This window comes from Balaenoptera acutorostrata, chromosome 5 (assembly GCF_949987535.1).
Source record: "Balaenoptera acutorostrata chromosome 5, mBalAcu1.1, whole genome shotgun sequence".
Taxonomy (NCBI): Eukaryota; Metazoa; Chordata; class Mammalia; order Artiodactyla; family Balaenopteridae; genus Balaenoptera; species Balaenoptera acutorostrata.
In genome coordinates this window covers 122,339,549-122,358,907 of record NC_080068.1, presented here as the reverse complement: position 1 = coordinate 122,358,907, position 19,359 = coordinate 122,339,549, and the positions used below count along the sequence as shown (strand labels likewise).

The 19,359-nt window shown below is 37.3% G+C and overlaps 1 protein-coding gene across 5 annotated transcripts in view; it reads left to right on the top strand.

Moving 5' to 3' along the window:
• Positions 1-19,359, top strand: part of PDE5A (phosphodiesterase 5A) — a 150,494-nt gene that overhangs the window by 91,236 nt on the left and 39,899 nt on the right. For all 5 annotated transcript variants that reach the window (XM_007172415.2, XM_007172418.2, XM_007172417.2 and 2 more), the window contains exons 10-11: positions 5,369-5,544; positions 8,746-8,805. In XM_007172415.2, the coding sequence (XP_007172477.1) occupies positions 5,369-5,544; positions 8,746-8,805 (236 nt within the window). The remainder of the gene's footprint in view (positions 1-5,368; positions 5,545-8,745; positions 8,806-19,359) is intronic.

Below are 19,359 nucleotides of genomic sequence, written 5' to 3'. Positions count from 1 at the left end.
ACTAACTCAAGGAGAGTTTAAAATTTTTCATAGAAGAGGGTGTGGAGAAAAGGGAACTCTTGCACTGTTGGTGGGAATGTAAATTGATACAGCTACTATGGAGAACGGTATGGAGGTTCCTTAAAAACCGAAAAATAGAACTACCGTATGACCCAGCAATCCCACTTCTGGGCATATACCCTGAGAAAACCATAATTCAAAAGGACACATGCACCCCAATGTTCATTGCAGCACTAGTTACAATAGCCAGGTCATGGAAGCAACCTAAGTGTCCATCGACAGATGAATGGATAAAGAAGATGTGGTACATATAGGCAATGGAATATTACTCAGCCATAAAAAGAAACAAAATGGAGTTATTTGTAGTGAGGTGGATGGACCTAGAGTCTGTCATACAGAGTGAAGTAAGTCAGAAAGAGAAAAACGAATACCGTATGCTAACACATATATGGAATCTAAAAAAAAAAATGGTTCTGACGAACTTAGGGGCAGGACAGGAATAAAGATGCAGACGTAGAGAATGGACTGGAGCACATGGGGAGGGGGAAGGGTAAGCTGGGACGAAGTGAGAGAGTAGCATTGACATATATACACTACCAAATGTAAAACAGATAGCTAGTGGGAAGCAGCCGCATAGCACAGGGAGGTCAGCTCGGTACTTTGTGACCACCTAAAGGGGTGGGATAGGGAGGGTGGGAGGGAGACGCAAGAGGGAGGGGATATGGGGATATATGTATACATATAGCTGATTCACTTTGTTATACAGCAGAAACTAACACAATATTGTAAAGCAATTATACTCCAATATAATGTTAAATTTTTTTTTGTTAAATTTTAAATGATGTTTAAGATGTTAAATTTTTTTTTCATAGAAGTAGTTGAGAAAGTTATATTTTTAAAGTCACTAAAAAAATTTTAAAAAATAAAAAAAAAAGCACAACTATTTACCAAAGTAAATTCTTACCAAAGCAATGAGAGGACAGGAAAGGATGAAATAAGGTGAGGCATGGAAAAGGAAAAGGCAAAATAACTTACAAAATGATAACGATTGTTGAATGAAAAAACCTAAAAGAATCAGCTGAAAGTACCTATCTAAAACGAGAGTTGCAGAAGTTCCTGGCTATCAAATTATTAAAAGAAAATAACTTTCTTACATGCCAAGACAAATTTTTTAGAAAATAATAATGGAAAAAGCATCCCGTTTACAATAGTAACAAGGAATAAACTTGGTCAGAAATAGGAACATCTATATGAGGAAAACTATAAAAGTCTACTAGATAACTTGAAAATCTTTAAGTTATCTTTAAGTAAGTGAACTGATATAACATTTCCTGATGATAATAATCTATTATTTAAGATGTTAACTTTTTGCAGATCAGATTTATATCAATTTTAATACATGTCCTCATAAGATTTTTTTTTCAGGGGATAGAGGAATTCTTGACCAACATATATAAAATTCATCTGGAAGAATAGCATAAAAATAATCAAATAATCAGAGTGGATGGATAGAGAATTGCCTTGTCAGAAATTAAAATAATGCTGTATAAGTAACATTATTAAAAGTATTATATGTGTGCTAGAAGAGATGGCAAGATTGATGGAACACAATGGAAAGTCTAAATGCAGACCCAAGTCTGATATAACAGTTGTGTTATTGTGCATAATAGAGTATATTTCATTGTTTCTAAGATACCATTGGTTGAAACACACCATTTTATGTATCTTTAAGAAAGAAAAAAATGATTTCAATTACATCATGACAAGCAATTGATTAGGATGCATACTGATTTCATAACATTTAAATGTGAAAAAAGTACATAGTTGAAATAAGTATGAATTTATTATTTAAGGTGACAATTCAAATTATTAAAGAATGGATAACTATTTAAGTTTTGCAAGAATCCAGTAGCAATTTAGGGAAAAAATTAAGTAGAATTAAAAGATTAAATTTGATAGAATGAATCTGTAAAAGTGCCAGAGGAAAATATAGGTTTGTATGTAATTTTAAAATGGGGAAGCTTCTTTTAAAAGCAAGACACTATAGTTGAAAACTTAAAAGATAACTGTTTTAGTTACTTGAGAAATGAAATCTTTTCTACAACCAAAAAACTCCCTAAGTTAAGACAATTGACAAATAACAAGTGCGAAAAAATTATTTGCAAGGTAGGTGACAAGGGTATAAGGGTAAGTCTTACACATTAACAAGACAGGATGCTAATTTTGGAGCCCATGTTGTGCAGGAGAGAGGACAGGAGACCACAAGCAGGATATAAGAATTGACCCCCTGCTCTGCCAAGAGGCCAGAAGGAAAACTGTGGTTGGTAACAACATCTGATCCCTGGAATTATAGAAAAGGAAACAAGTTTGTGTTTAGAAACTGTCTAGTCCCTTCAGCATAATTTCCAGAGATGCCTTCAGTGCCAACTAGCTATCAGAGCTGCTGTGATGACCGTGTGAAATAATGTCTGTACAAGTACTTTGTGAACTCTAATAATATTAACACTGATATTTTACTATCTAACTGTACTACTTCTTGGTTTTCTCCTAATATATTTTTGAATGTTTTATTTTATTTTTGTATATAGTCATTGGTTTTTGTTGAGTGATTTTGTTTTACTTTTGGTTCTGCAATAACTACTTTGTTTTTATATATAAGTGATTCTGATTTTATATGGCTTGCTAGTAGATGTGGCATTTCAAATGACCAGTTTTAAATTTCATTATTGTACTCTTTATCCACTCTTCCAGATCTTTAATGAATAAGTTGTGAAAACTATCTGTAAACAGGCCCAAGCTTTACATTTTCTCAAAGAACCCTATTTGTTTGTTATGAACCTTTTTCTTCTTCAGAGCTTTTTTTTTGTTTTTCCGACTTGGGTACTTTTGTTTGATAGAATTAAATTTTATGAAGGGTGTAAAGAGATCAACAGGATTGTCTTGAATGCTGTATAAATGTGACTGCTTTCAAAGAAGAATTAAATTATATTCCTAAAGGGGTAATTTGTCTTCACCCCTTTTCTTGCCCTGAGCGTAACTCTGTGTCTGCGTGTCTGTATCTATAGAGGTGGATTGTGACACAGACACACTTTAGCTGTTCTGCCCTGAGCTGTGGTTGTTACAGCCAACTCTTCCTACTGTACACTTAACATGCCATTTTAGTACCTTTCAATTCCTGATGTATTAGTTAATACCGCTTAATATATTCATTCAATGACTGTTGGCCAAGGCCCAGGTTTGAACCGCTGTCCAGGAAAGAGTTCCTTACCTCGGTCCCAGGCCCAGCAGACTGCCTGATGGCCACGTCTCAACCCCTCCGGGTTGTCTTTTCCTTCCCATACATGCAATCAATCTTATGCAGTGATAAAAAGAAAAATCTTGATTATGAAAAATGGCCATCAACTAGGAGAAAACTTTAGTAAAAATTGAAAGGCAGTTACATTGTGATGTGAGGATAAGGCACAGACTGCGTGACCCTCAAGAAAACGTGATTTGGGAGATAGCCGGAAGCCCATATAAACAGTTCCATATTTATAATTTGGGGATTCACAAAGGTTGGAGGACATAACCCAGGCGTGCTTACCGTACATGGGACATGGTCTTTTAAGATAATGAATGCCGACTGCCATATTTACTCACGGTTCTTACTTGCAGTGTCCAGATTCATTATGTCTTGCTTAAAATTTTTCTTGATAACGGAATGTGTTAGAGAAGTAATCTCTGCAGTACTAATACAGATAGATAAGGACGCCTTTACTGTCTAAAGTAGAAAAACTCCCACAAACAAGAAAGAGCAACATGAGCATACAGATAATTTGTAGGGTTAAAAATAAAGTGCACACCAGTGGTAATAAAGGGATTTCATGTGCAGCCATGCATCACCACGGACGCTGTGAGATCCTTTTGTGCTCCAGGAAAAATAAGAGATAACAGAATATAGTCTTCATGGGAAAGTGGTTTGGGTCAGAGCCGCAGTCCTGCATTCTTTCTTTAACTCAGTAAACATTTTTTGAGTCCTGCTATATGCCAGGCATTGCTGGCTGAGGAAGTGGAACTGAAAAAATAAAATCTCTAAGCCCAAGATATGTACGTCTAGAAAGAAAGACAGAAATAAAATCCCCCATGATACTCCAAATGATAAAGTTAAGGGGATAGAAAGGAGAAGTGCCTGCCTCACCTGGGAAGTGGGAGGCCTCTGGGAGCTCGCTGTGAAGGGCATGTAGGGATCTATTGGACAACAGGAAAGAGAGCAGTACAGGCCAGCAGAAAAGAATAGGCAAAGGTGTGGGCGAGCAAAATGCAGTCAGGGAGCTGCTAGCAATGATCTGATGGGGGTAAAAAGGCACAGAGCAGCAGTGTGGTAATAAACTAGCCTTTGGGGCTAGGCTGAGCTGAGGTTTCAATTTTAGACATAAGCATACTAGCTAAGTGACCTGGAGCATATGACTTAACCTTCCTGAGACTCAGTTTCTTCATCTGTAAAATGGGCATGGGCACACGTTCCTCACAGTGTAAACTATGCAGACTAGAGTTCATGTGTATATTAAAGCACTGTACCTACATGCACATGATGGAAGTCTATATTACATATGCAGAGACAGAAGAGATGAGGACTTTAACCCAGAGGTAGGAGGTCATCAAACTCCTCACAGAGACCACTAGGCTCAGAGTCCCATAGAACAACTAGTTCAATAAAGATTTGATGTAATCTTCCATTCATATCGACTACGTGTTTGACTTTCTAAGAAAGGCCAGGATTTGGGAGGTTAGGTTACGATTGTCTCCAAAGATTAGTTCTGCTTTTATTTCTAACTAAATAGTCATTTCTATGTGCATTTATTTGCAGTATCAAAAAATGATTGGAAATATTCTCCTGGATGCAGAGGTGCATATTTGAAACTTGAGACTCTATATGAATTGTCTGTTTCCTACATTCTATTTTGTATGTAACTGTTTTTTAACTTCTGGTTTCTCAGTAAGGAAAGGCAGTCTGTGTGACCCAAAATTCTGATGTGCATCAAAATTGCTCTCTTGGCAAATGTACAAAAATCCAATTAGTCTCCAAAGGACAAATTGTCTTTGGGGACTCAGCTGATCTGAAATTTGCGACCGAGTCTGGAAGAAAATAGTACTCTAGGATTTTTTGAACACAGACAACATACATTTAGGACTATGTGAAACAAGTTCTCATGTAAATTGATTCAGATGACTTTTCTAGCTTATATTTGTGAGGATTCATTTGCTTATTTGGAGATACCAAGCATTCCTAAGAGAAAAGTATAAGACAGTCTTGGGGGGGGGGTCTTAAAGTCAGTGAGAACTGTGATGATGAATAGTAACATTTGCTTGATTTCTTGGATTGTTACAGGGGTTTGCCAACTTGTTAATAAGATGGAGGAAACCACTGGCAAAGTTAAACCTTTCAACCGAAATGATGAACAGTTTCTGGAAGCTTTTGTCATCTTTTGTGGCTTGGGGATCCAGAACACACAGATGTACGAAGCAGTGGAGAGAGCTATGGCCAAGCAGATGGTCACATTAGAGGTGGGCTGACACTTACAGGACTTCTCAGTCTCTATGGCCAAACTCTCAACTTACACCTCTCCCTGTAACAGCTCTTGGTGTCTGTTATATCCCTGTATCTTTACGACAATCATGTGCTTTAGATGATCAGATCCTTCTCTCCTCATTTAAACAGCTAAGGAAACTGAGACCCAGAATATTTTAGAAACTTGTCAAGGGTCTTATGACCAAACCAAAGCTCCAGCCATTGGTCCCTTCAGTCCTCTGCTTTTTCGGCCAAAAGCAGTCCTTGACCTTAATAATCCATTCACACAGATGTCTACTGCCACTGCACCCCGTCTGTCCCTTCCCCATTGCCTGAGCCTCCCCATCTCTCCTTGTGAGCAGTTGTATTCACACGTTTTAAAAAACAAAAACAGAAATCCTAAGCACTCAGAATCAGAAATGAGGAAAAGTGAAAGTCTTTCAAATTACAGATGTGTGGATCCCACTTCTAAAATTCTGATTCAATAAGTCTTGGGTAGAGGCTGGGAATCTACATTATTACAGAGCTCCCCCAGGTGATTCTGAATGTGAACCACTGGCTTGGGGCACTGACCTCAGGCAGACTCCCTCCCAAGCAGGACAAGCCTACCCAAGTGGGCCAGCCCTTTCCAGATGTATTTCACTAACTGCCTGAAGATGTTCACTTCGTGTAACATGGAAATTTCTTACATCATAGACCAATTTAGGGAAATAGACTTCATAAAGGGCATTACTTAGTCCTTCATACACTGGTGTGAAATATACTTTAATGTTTGCCTACTCTTAGCTAGCAGAGATGAGTGGAAATCAATGTTTGGGATATGGATCATTAACTTTTCCTCCAATCCCTAATAAATAGATACCTAACCTAAAGAGCTAGAAGGATATATAAGTCAAGATTTACCAATAACCAAGATGGTATGCTTTACTTTCTAATGTGAATATATAACACTAATAGTTTTGCTATAGTGTTACATAAGAGACCTTGGCTTAGAAACCAGTAGAAATCTGTTTCAAATACACACACACACATATGTATGTGTGTGTATATATACAAACAAATATACATATATTTCAAATTACATATATGCACACATGTACATATATGTACGTGTGTGTGCATGTGTATATACAATTTTTAAGTGAATTTTTTTTTACTGTTTCCATGGCTTTGCACTGAAGAATTGAATCTAAGCCAGCTATCAATTTTTTAAAAACTTTTAAAAAACTTCCTATTTGGAAAATTTCAAACATAATGCTAAAGTAGAGAGAATAGCTTAATGAGCCCCCATGTGTTCATTAGCTGTCTTCAGTAATTATTGACCTATGGCTACTATTATTCCATCCATACCCTTGCTCACTTCTCTGCACTCTTCTTCCCTATTAATCCATTGATTATTTTGAAGCAAATCCCACATATCATATCATTTTGTTCAAAATCTCTGAATATTTTCCTGATTGAGATTTATTTCTATTTTTACACTATAGTTTTACTTCAGTTAAATATATGAGTAATTAGGCTTTCACTTAATATATACATTTTTCAATTCATTATAGGAAGGTATATGTACAATCACAGGTTTAACCTTGAAAAAATTTTTTCTTCTGAGGTATTGGATAAAAGCTAGGGACATAAACCCCTCATGTTTTCTTATGACAGGGAATTATTTTGACCTGGAAAACATCATTATAATGACAGTGAAACAACAACAATAATAGCTAACCTTTATCAAATGCTTACTCTGTGTTCTCACTTGTGTTAACAAAATTAATCCATACAACGCTATGAGTAAGGTGCTATTTTTATCTTCAGTGTGTGATGAAATTAATTTTTTTTAACTTAGAATGTCATGTTATTCCTTTATTCACTTATCCATGTTGCATTGCACTGATTTATATTAGACTAATTCATGGTCAGAGTCTTAGCCTTTCTCAACAAACCGCCTCTGTGGTGTCAGCAGCAGCTTAGCTGTGACCTGTCAATTTCACAGGAGCAGGAGACAGCAACTCCAAGGTTCCTGAGGTTTCCTAGTGATTAATGGTTCAAACACTAAGACAAATCAGGTGTATCATAGTATTATAACGTTCTGAATCACAAGATAGTAGATGTATATACCATTTGGCTTTAGATTTTGAATTGCTTAAAATTTTAAAAACTAGTTCAAGGAAAACTAGTTTGGGCTGCTGAATTACTTGGCTCACCATTTAAAGTCTGAACATGGGATACCTTTTTATCACTGATTCTAAAACTTTGAGGGATTTTAGTAAATCTGTGTTGACTCTGTCAAAAATGAAGTTTTAAAAATGTATTTTTAAAATATGATAGACAATTTAAAATGCAATCACTACCTTGGTTTAAAAGAATGTCTAAAATATTATTCCATTACTTAGAAGTTATCACTTTTGAAAATGGGAATGAATGATTCTCATGTTAAGTTATAAGAAGATAGTAAACCTGCCTTACCATCTTCTTACAACTTAACTCACTAGGGCGATGGGAAGTGTACTAGATTGGGAGTTGAAAGCTGGGTTCTAGGCCCTCTTGTCTTCTCACTGGGTGTGAGCTCACAGCCAAGTCATGGGGATCCCTGAGCCTAGGTGTCCTCAGCTGTTAATGGATAGACTTATAGACCAGCCCTACTCTTCTCAGTTCTTGAATCCTATGAGTGTAAAAGGATGCTTGAATCTGTGTGACATTATATCTCCGCTGTGCAGTTTTTCCTTATGAATTCTCCAGTGGTTACACGCTTCATCTGAGAGCCACTTCTAGACTACTTTCTTTCCAAATATCAACGTTAAAATGTCAGTTTATGCAAAGGTCTTTTATCTTGATTCTGTACACAAGTAAAAATAACTAAAGTCAGTTTTTTTTAAAAGAAAGTGACCCAAAATTTTCTGCCAAGTTTGACCTAATAGTGTGGCTTATAAATAATGTGTTTGTTATATCAACAATGTCAGAGGAAAAGTGACAGTTTTCTTTGAACATAGGGAGTATAACTTTCTGTTTCTGTAATAAGCATTTGAATCAAAGTCTGGGATTTTCTCTCTGTTGAAGAGAGCAGCAAACAAGATATGATGTTCTGAGGAGTCTAGCTGTCTCTGCAGGAAGTTTTAGCAGAATCTCAGGCTTGAAATTGTGGTCTATGTTTGGTAGTCCTCTCTTGTATAACCTGCATTCCTTCTTTTCTCGCCCTGTAGGTTCTGTCATATCATGCTTCAGCTGCAGAGGAAGAAACAAGAGAGCTCCAATCCTTAGCGGTAATCCTCCTCCTCTTTCTTGGTAGAAATGACTAACTAGAGGCATCTAATTAATACATAAATATGCTTCTCTCAGGACAACTGCGTCTACTGGTAATGGTCCCCTAGACATTTAATTAAATGTGGTAAATATTTATATGGACATTTATAAAAATATCTAATCAAATCTACTTTCTTGCAGGGCTGGAAACTCACTGGTAACACAGAGCAAAGGATAGCATCGTATTGATTTTGTAATACATTATATGATTCTGATATTTTTCCAATAATTGTTATAATCTTTATATCTTTCTTAAACCAAAATTAAATTTAGTTTTCAGTTCATGGGGAAGTGTGGACAGGCGACTGCAAGGTGGTTGGTTGGTTAGAGTAATAACAACAAAGATTTTATAGCTTGTAACTGATAATGTACTCTGTGTTATTAAGAATTGAGAGTGATTTTAATTTCTGACCATATGGCTTACAGAATGTTATTTGAAATTGGGTTCAAATGAGGTCAGTTCCTGAATTCTCACTACATTCTTATTTAGGATACTATGAGAGAAGACCACATTGATATGTAAGTGGAATGTCACGTGTTCTAGGTCTTGACTGAGATTGCCTTGGATGAGATTAATGAACTTTCGAGGCACTTACACATTGACAACCAAGACTGACCCTCTGAGTTTAAATTTACTTGAGACAACATAAAGTCTATATGAGATGTGATGAGAGTCACGTAAGGAATGAGAAGGGTCATTGAGATCGTTGAGATTCTTTTTCTTCATCGTCATCACCATGGCTTGCCAAATGTTCACCCTCCGTGCCCTTACATACATTTTCTCATGTAAACGGGGCAGCTGTGCTGTGAAGCAAGGGACTTGCTCATGGTCGCAGTGGCAGGAAGTGGAGAGTCAGGATACAAACTCACACTGTCTTTCTCCAGAAGGCATGCATATAATCACTGTCCTATCTGTGATGGGCTGTTAGGGAGAGAGGAGGCTAAAGATGATTCAGATGTTCTGACCTTGGTAATTCAGAGAATGGTCATTCCATTCATTAACAAAAGTGGAAATATTAAGAAGGAAAACGGATAGATTTGATTTAGAACATGGTAAGTTTGAGGTAAGTGAACAACCAAATAGACATCTTCAACAACCAGGAAGGGCAGGTCTAGAGTGGGGAGGGGCCGGTGGGCAGAACTAGAGGTGGTGATTTGGAAGTTAAATCATGGGATCTGGGGGAGTCCCATGGTAGTGAAACAATGGGAATGGAGCAAGTTGGGGAGAGTGCAGGAAGATGTGCAAGGCTGCGGGCAGAACTCTTGTGGGTATAGGTTTAGATGGAAGGTGTAGGGAAAGAAACCAGCTAAAGCAGAGAAGTGGGAGTTAAACTGGGAGGAAGGTTTAGGCTAGGGCAGTGGCACAGAAGGCCAGTAGAACAGTTTTTACAAGAAAGGAGATCCCATCAGTTGTTATAGGAAGGATGAGAAATAGGACTGAGAAGGCTGCTGGATTCAGTGATTAGGTGATTGTTTAGAAGGCAACTTCAGGAGTGAAACTGCAAAGGGTATTGAGTAAATGGTGAGAAAATGGAGGAAATGAATACAGACTATTTTTTAAAATATGGTTTGTATGAAAGAGAGAGTGAAATAGCTAAGACGGGTGTTGGCTGCATCATGTGAAGTTCTTTACTTGTTTTGTTTTGTGTTTGTGAGCAGGGTTTGCTCACAAGCAGGAAAGCCAGCACGTTCTTGGACAAAGGCATAAGGTCCAGGGTGAGTGTGAGACTAAGAAATTTAGTCAGTTTCTTTCAAGAAACTGAAAGAGGTCTGGACCTTGAAGTGGCCTAGGTATTAAAGAGACATTTCTTTGGCCAAGACGAGAGAAAAGGTATAATAATAATAATAATAATAATTGTAATAGTAAATAATAATAGCTACACTTAATTGAGCACTTACCATATACCTGGCATGTTTGAAGTTCTTTGTGTGTTAACTTAAGTGTATTAAATCCACAGCCGTCCTATAAGGTCAGTATTAGCATTTTGAAAATGGAATTTGAGGTTGAGAGAGTTTAGATTGTCCTACTCGGGGTCTCCCAGATGGTGAGTGATGGTGCCAGGACTAAATCCAGGCAGTCCAGCCCCAAAGCCCACACGCCATTGCACAGCACTGGAGAGAATGAGCTAGGAAGGAAGGAAAGAGAATCAGGACTTATAGATGTTCCTGATTAAATCACCCAGTAGGAAGCTGAGTCATCTGCCAAGAACAGTTGAAGGACCTTGGGATGATTTCATCTGAAAGATTCAGCTTCTCTAGGGGTTAGCCTCATTTGAATGGGCTGTATTTCTTTTGTTCACGGTGATGTTTGAAGGAATGAGAAGTTTTTCAATTATTTGCAAAGATTTAGAGGTTTAAAGTATCTCTCACATCAGGCTTAATTGCCCGTTTGTCTAATCCTCGTAGAGTGATAAAGTTTTGAACTAACTGCATACTGTGAGCTGGAAATGATCACATGGAGAGATACATTTTGAAGTGCTTGCAGGCTTTGTGGGATTATTAAGTTAGCTCTAAAATGAGGGCAAGGGTACACTTTGTTGTTTTAGATAAATAAAAACTAGCAAATAGAGTCATTTCTAAAGATAATGCTTAAAAAAATCCATTAGGATATTAAACTTTGCTTTTTTCTTTGAAAATAGCATAGTCTTTCAGAAAAATTTGAAAATTATTTTCTCAATTATGTTAATAATTTTAACAAGAGAAAAACACTTTGGAAAAACTGAGAATTGCTATATTGCAGTATTGTTCAAAACCATCTGTTGTTCCATTTGGAAAATAGATTTCTGGCAGCTGCGTTGAGAAATTTAGGATAACATAGCTTGTAGGTCAAATAATTCATTTAAATTGGTTGGAATTCAGCAACTGATTTCAATTCTGTTTTCTATCATCCTAATAAAAATTCCTTTGCAGCCCCAAATACACAGGTGTCTGCATCATCCAGAAATTACCAAAATTGCTGTCTTAGTCATGTGTCTGATGGTTTATCTCAATTAAAACCCAAAATAAATTGAAAAGCTGTCAAATGCTTCTCAATTTTTATTTTTAGAAATCAGTTCTTAAAAGAAATAAATAACATGCTTAAGTATACCAAATATTTATGCCTATGTTCAGAAAAGTTTTCTAGTCATAACAAAAGTATAACAAAGTTGATAGGAAATTCAGAATCCTTTTTTTCCCTTGCTTGAGTTTTTATCCCATTTTTAATCTTATTTTCTTTTGGCTTAAAATTGGGTGTAGCAGAAATAGGGCCTTAAACAAGCATTTTGCCATATACCTTTTAATGATCCTTACAAGTTACTGAGATAAAAATAAAAGGACCCCAGCTGACCTGGTTATGGTTATTAGAAAGTTGTTAGTTAAGATATCAGAATGAAATAAATGTTTATGTATTACAAAAAACTGAATATTTGATTGATTGATTGCCTTTTCTGCCTTCTCTTGCTAGAAGAACAGTAAATAAATACGTTTTAGAGTTTAGTTTTTTAAAATAAACTTCTCAGTTTTGTCATGGAGTCAGTGCTGATTCAGTTCCAATCCCTACAGCTTCTGCTTTATAGCAGTTTCTTTAATCACACGTAATGTATCTCAAAGCAAACTGAGACCCTGTTGTGATCCTGAAAGGTCTTCTGTATCAAAATAGAGAGAGAGGGAAAAGCTGGCCACTTAGGCAGGATTTCCTAGGACAGAATTTATACCTCATCTTGACCTTAACCTTTCCGAGCCAAAAACTTCACGTGAACCCTCTTGACCAGGCATGTGTGTGAAATGCTGCAGGTAACAGCAGTAAGGGGCAGAGCCAGATACCTGACCCAAATCTCTATTGCCTAAGGCAGTGTTAGAATATAGAGCCACTTTCTTATGTCAAGATGATCATCACATTCCTTCACTTTGGGGGAAAATCTCTATGGATAGTCAAATTATAAATGGAAAATTTTGAGCAGATAATAATAAAGAAGAGTTGACCCTATGATCTAGATAACTAGCGTCACTGAACTGTAGCAACAAGGCATCCAGTAAGGCATCTTCTTCCTTAAAAAGTGCTAGAAATACTCTGGAACAATTTGGGTCCTTTGGACTTCCTGTACACTGTCAGTTGATGCATTCATTTTTATAGACGTCTATAACATGAATTGGGCTATATCTTTTCCACGTTGCAAGATTTAATAGATTCTGTTTGATTCTTCCTACTTTCATTTGACAAGCAAATCTTACCTGTTTTGCTTTGATTCTACTAGTGGATTACTTCCAATGGTAGTCTTAGCTCCAAAGTATGGTGGCACTGTTCTTGAGCTTCTTATATACTAATTAGATGCTAACCAAATCTGAGTGTATTAGTCCCAATTGTAGTCATACATTTTCTCTGAAGTTTTACTTATAAGCATATATGTATTTTATTGGAATCTTGACATTATTATGTGCCTTCTTTACATGGTTTTGAAAAACCTTATGCTCATTATTCAAGTTTTTTTATAGTCTGTGCCTCTTCCCTATGGAGGTTTAAAGGAATCCATTTATATAATGTTAGAAAGAAGGAAAAATAATAAAATATGTTGATATAGTTATTGAAGAAAATATACTAATCTAGTCCTGCTATGCCTTATTCACTTCTTTATTCTCTTTAAGATTTGGTTCCACATGCTGAGTTGGAATATTCACCTCTCTTTGTATTAGTAGGTTTCTTTCTCATTCATATTTGGATCCACTTCCTTCTTAGAGAAAGATATATTCTAACAGCCTTGTAAACTAATTGTGTGGGGTTTTTTCTTTGAAAACACATTTTCTGTGCATGTTAAACGTGGGGAAGAGAGACATTAGCCTTCTTCTGTAAAGTGTAATGTGATGGCTGTCAGCGTGGCTTTGTTCAAAGACCCAGACCCAAACTGCTCTGCATAAAAGAGTGCCCCAAGAGGCAGGCTAGTGATGGGGACTGATAAGGAGAACTTAAAATACCTGACTGAGCATCTCTCCTTGTGGCTACCAATAAACTCATCAAACACCTACATTAATTTTATTCCTGAAAATAATTTCCTTAAAGAATGGATCCTTGAGGAAAATCTCCTTCCCTCTTAACATTTGTGTCGAATAAACATCAAGGAGTAATGTAACAAAATGCCTTCATAAAACACTGAGGCTAATTGGAAGAATTTGACATTTTATGGAAGACCAAGTTCAGTGGCTGCCCTTCTTTCAGACTTATTTTAATAAATAACTTTCTGAATAAGGGCCTTTTCTTAAGAGTTGACTATTAGGAGTTGTTTCTGTAATTTCTATTTTAGCTCTTGAGATTTGATACTTCAGATCTAAGGCAGGCAGAATGCCTTTGATTGAAGTGTGACCTTTTTTGTGTAAAGATTATACAGTTGAGCAAATTGTGTAGCCACATGTCTTTATTTTCTTCCAAGGTTACCAGAGACTTTGCCACAGGCTAAATATAAATCTTTTTCATGAGACATCCACCAAAAATGTGAAACTCAATAATTTTTAAATGACCCTTATATTTACCTTACCCAAGTGTATTATTTTCCATGAACATGTGATTTATGGGCTTCAAGGAGACTATACATTTTATAAACGTATTATTTCCTATAAAGTTTCATTTCCATGCTTGTGTAAAAGGGACCCCAGTGTGTCCCTTTTGTTGTGTAAATGGACTTATTTCATAATAAGAAATAGTTGAATAAAAGAAGGGCTGTCATTTGTCTTAAGTAAGGTACTGATAAAGCTCAGGAATGATTCTCTTTGACTTTAGAAAAATAGGTGACTTTATTAGTCAGGATTCTCCAGAGAGAAAGAACCAGAAGGAGATTTTATATATGCATAAATGAGAGAGAGAGATTCTGAGGAGTTGGCTCACATGCCTGTGCGGGCTGAGAAGTCCACAGTCTGCTGTCTGCAGACTGGAGGCCCAGGAAAACCCGCGGTGTCATTGAGTTGAGTCTAAAGGCCTGAGAGCGGGGAGCTGATGCTTGAAATCCCAGGCCCAGCGCCTGAGAAGACAGGAGATACCCCCATTCCAGCGGGCTTGGAGGAAGCAACAAGGGGCACGTCCCTCCTTCTTGCACCTTTTGTTCTATCAGGCCCTCAGTGGATTGGATGATGCCCTCCCACGTTGGGGAGTACAGTCTCCCTTACTGAGTCCACAGATTCAAATGCTCATCTTATCCAGTAACACCCTCACAGACACACCCAGAAATAATGTTTCATTTGGGCACCCTGTGGCCAGTCAAGTGGAGACATAAAATTCACTATTACAGATGACTAAAAAAGGTAGTTAAATGTGTACTTACATTCTCTGTCATTGTGTTGTTAGGGATCACTTACGCAAACTTATTAGCATCCTTGTGTTGTTGCACTTAAATGATATATTTCAATTTTTTGTGTGTCTATCTTCTCCATCAGACTGTTAGTTCTTGAGTCATAATAATAATAGCTACTATTTAGTGATTGCTTAACAGGAACCTGGTTTACATGTTTTGTTGAATAACTGAATGAATGATTCTGGAAAATTCAGACTTTTAGGAAGCCTATAATCTAGCATGAAATAACACAATTCACGATCCTTCAATGCATTCAACAAGATTATGCTTTCTTTTTTCTTAAAGTGATTATGAAGCTAGAAATAATTTAATAGTTGATGAAATGAATAAAACAGCGGCTAACTGGTCACAGAGCTTTCATTTTCATGAATATAGCATGATGGTTAAGAACGTGAGTCTAGAGAGAGATGTCTAGGTTCAGATTCCAGCTCCATGATCGCGGGCAAATCTGTGACTTCTCTGAGCCTCAGTTTCTTCATTTGTAAAAAGAGAATAATGAAAGAACCTACCTCAGAGAGTTGTAGTGACCAGAGTTCCTGGTACATATGTCTCCCCCGCCTATTATGTATCAGTTATTATTAGTAGTGGTGATAGTGGGAGGAAAAGCAGTTCTCCTAATGTAGTAGGAGCCACATTGAGGCCTTCATCTTTTCCGTCATGTTCCAAGCCTTTTTGCCCAAGCCATTCTAATTATGCACCATCAAGAAAGTTGTTGGGGGATGGAGGGAATGAAAAGTGCCCACCAAACTGAGAAGGTATCTTGAGACTGAAAAAACAAGGCAGGCAGCTCCATACAATCAATGGATCAGTTCATTGTAGGGTAACTTACAGGGTAGGATCGGATGGACAACAATTTGGAAGCATTCACAGCTGCACTCCACACCACCGAGGGGCTGCTGGGACAATTTTACGGTTAATCTAGGGTATACGGGTATGTGCTTGGAAACAGGGAGTGCATTCCTAAGTCAAGATTTATGAATGGGTAGCTAGTCTCAGGAGCGCTGGGAATTCGTCAGTGAAGGTCTTCATCATTGTTTGGAGCTAACAGAGCATAGAGGCCACCTGGACCTAATGATTGTTAAAAATATCTATTAACTACAAAGCCCTTGATGACGGAGAAATGATTTACCGTATAGTACAGTCCTGGGGAGGGTCAGTGGAAGGACAGGAGGAACTGTATGAGCCCAAGATGGTGTCAGTTATGCTAACAGCCATGCAAAAGTATGCACTCATTTTCTAATTAGCCAAAAAAGAACAACAGGTAGGTGGAAAACAGGTAGGAAGAAAAAAGCACGATGTGTTCTAAAATAAATGTAAACCTTTTGTTTGTGTAACAAACAAAGTGTAACCAATTCTCTACTTGAAGGGAGTTATCTAGAGTTGACCATTTTAAGTAACGTCCTACCCAGAGCTGCTAAAAAGTGGAAAACGTTTGGTCATTGCTTTCCCATCCTGAGTTTCCAGTGTTCTTGCAAGTGAATGAATCAAAATTTAATGACACTTAAAACAAGCTGAAGCTGAGTTTTTAAAATTACAGTAGCGAAGTATTCATTGTGCAGATGAAAGAGGGAATTCAGCTATAAAAAATTTTTCAAAAGTAAATAAAGTGAATAATTGAACTGTAAGAGAAGAAGGCATAGTCTATAATTTATCCGTCGTGTCTGACTCAGCATGGTTCATTACTAATGTTTGTGTTATAGCTCTTTGCCAAATTAAACTGAATATTATGAAGAACTGATTAGGTGCTTGATGATCACAAAAAATGTTTCATTTATACATTCACATTTATCTCCTATTTTATGTGGATATTATATTAGGTGTTCCAAATATAACAATAAGTAATCAATCTCTGTCCTCTTGGAACTTTAAAGAATAGTGAAGGACTATATGTATAACTTAATTATATAATATTACATAATTATAATCAGAAAAAAAGAGCTATGACTATAAAGTATAGGCATCATGAAATTATATACTGTAGAGACATATTCTGGAGTGAATGGTTTGGGATATGTGTAGTTATCCACATCTTCTTAAATGTCTCAGTTCCATTCTTGGTGCCCTACTTGCTCCTGATCAATGCTCTAATGTTCACCTAAGAGATACGGCAAGTCTGTGATTTCACCCTACACCGTCATTCAGCAGCCTACAGGATAAGAAGAGTGTGTGTGGGTTTCGAGATCTGGCTCACTTTGGAAACTTTCACGTAAGCCAGAATCAGAAAGCCACTAGGCCATCTCTTTCCGGAATCAACCATCACAGCATAGTTTGGGAGTGAGAAAGCTGCCGCCAGAACTGAAGTCTCCGCAGCTGCATAACACCCGCTGGAACCACATTTTAGAAAAACGGGTTCCTCATGTGGTAGGCCCTGTGTTAGTTTGAAATTCAGGTCTCACTCAAGTATACCTCATTGAAGAAACCAAATTTCTTCTGGAACCCTAGCTGAAAGGGAGTCAGGGAAATATATTTTTGAGCTTTCTTGACTCTTCAGAAAATGAAGGCTCACTAGGAAAAGGTTGAAATAGATGTTATGTTAATGGAGTCTTGCTACAGTATCTACCACAGAGACCAGTGAATGTTTCTCCGGTGCAGCTGAGACATAAAAAAATGGGAAAGAACTAGCTATATGAAAACTTGGGGGGGGGGGCGGTGTATTCTAGTCAGAGGAGGAGAAACAGTTAAAGAGGCCCAGAAGTGAGAGAGAGAGAGCGTTAATTAACCTTGAAAACAAATGGCAAAAACAGAGACACCTCTCCCCGCCTTGCGTAAAAAAATCAAATGATGGCAATTTCCAAAAACTCAATTTTTCCTTTAGAGCATTATTGCAGTAAGTATAGAGGCTACCACGTACCCAGTCTGACCCTCCTCTGCACTCATGAGAGGCTAGGGTGCTCTGTTTAAGCCAGGAGGAGTGGAATATCCCTTCTCTCACGTGTGAGGAATCAAGCATGAAAAGCATAGTATAACCGGAACAGCTAAGGAGCACCATCCATTTACTTTAAATGGCGAGAGAGTCAGAGACGGAGCTGGGGCCTGTACAGGAAGGTCACTGGCAAGATTTAGATGCCACTCACAGGGTGGCCTTGGATTCCAAAATGAGAAGGCAGTTACAGATCCTGGAGTCCTGTGGACACAGAAATAAATTAGACCTTGGAGACAACCCCCTCATTTTACAGGTGAGAAAATGGGCAGAGGTTGAACATCTTGTTCAGGGTGACGAAGTCAGTGGGGCATCGGGACTAGCACCCCTAATAGCAAACATTCCTTTACCATGTGCTTCACCTTGCTTTCAGGTTTCTCTTTTTATGATCAGTATCTAATGCCAAATGCAAACGTGGTAGCTGATCTAGGGTAATGCCGGCTGGTGATCAATTTATTATATAGCTCCCCATCAGTCAGATGGTATTCAGAACAGCTGGTTTTAATTAAAGATCACTGAGCAGTTAAAGTATTTTTATAGCTCTGAATACTGCTTCCTTGAACCCAGTCCAGTCCTCTTCCCAAGGATATGTCCAGTTCCACCCTTAGTGAATTTCACTTCCAGAGTTTTGTTTTGTTTTTTTTAAATTTCTGCAAGAATGGTGAAAAGGGATCAAGACATTAGAAAAAAGAGTCATAAAAAAGGGACTTAAATGAAGAATTTCCTCTAAAGAGTCACAAGAGGTAACTAGTTTCTTTATTAGTTTGAGTGGCAGATATAATTAAAGAACTCAGAAGAAAAATGACTTTATGCTACCAAACTGTTTGCCAGGTTGAATCTTTAACCCAGGGAGCTTTGTATATTTTTTATATTCCATATTTGGTTAATTTGACACAAATTAGAACTCCCAACCCTAGAAAGGCTTAACTATATTCAGATGAAGCACTAAAACATCTAATTGCCATTGCCTGAGAATTCACAGGCACTGTGCTTTCATGTGGGGAAATAAGCAGTATGGTGCAGTATTAGGTGGTATCATAGTTCCAGAAGTTCGAATTGGATTAGTCAACCATAATACATATACACATTTATAGCTTTACAGAATCTATAAAATATGTTATTTGTTTGTCTTCAACATCATGATGCAATAAGTTATATTATCCCCCAAAGAAAAACAAAGCCAGAAATCTCACTTTGCAAATTCTAACAAATCAAACGGTCAGTGAAAGAAGCTATAAAAATCCAGAATTGTATATACATAACCTCTCCCAGAAATA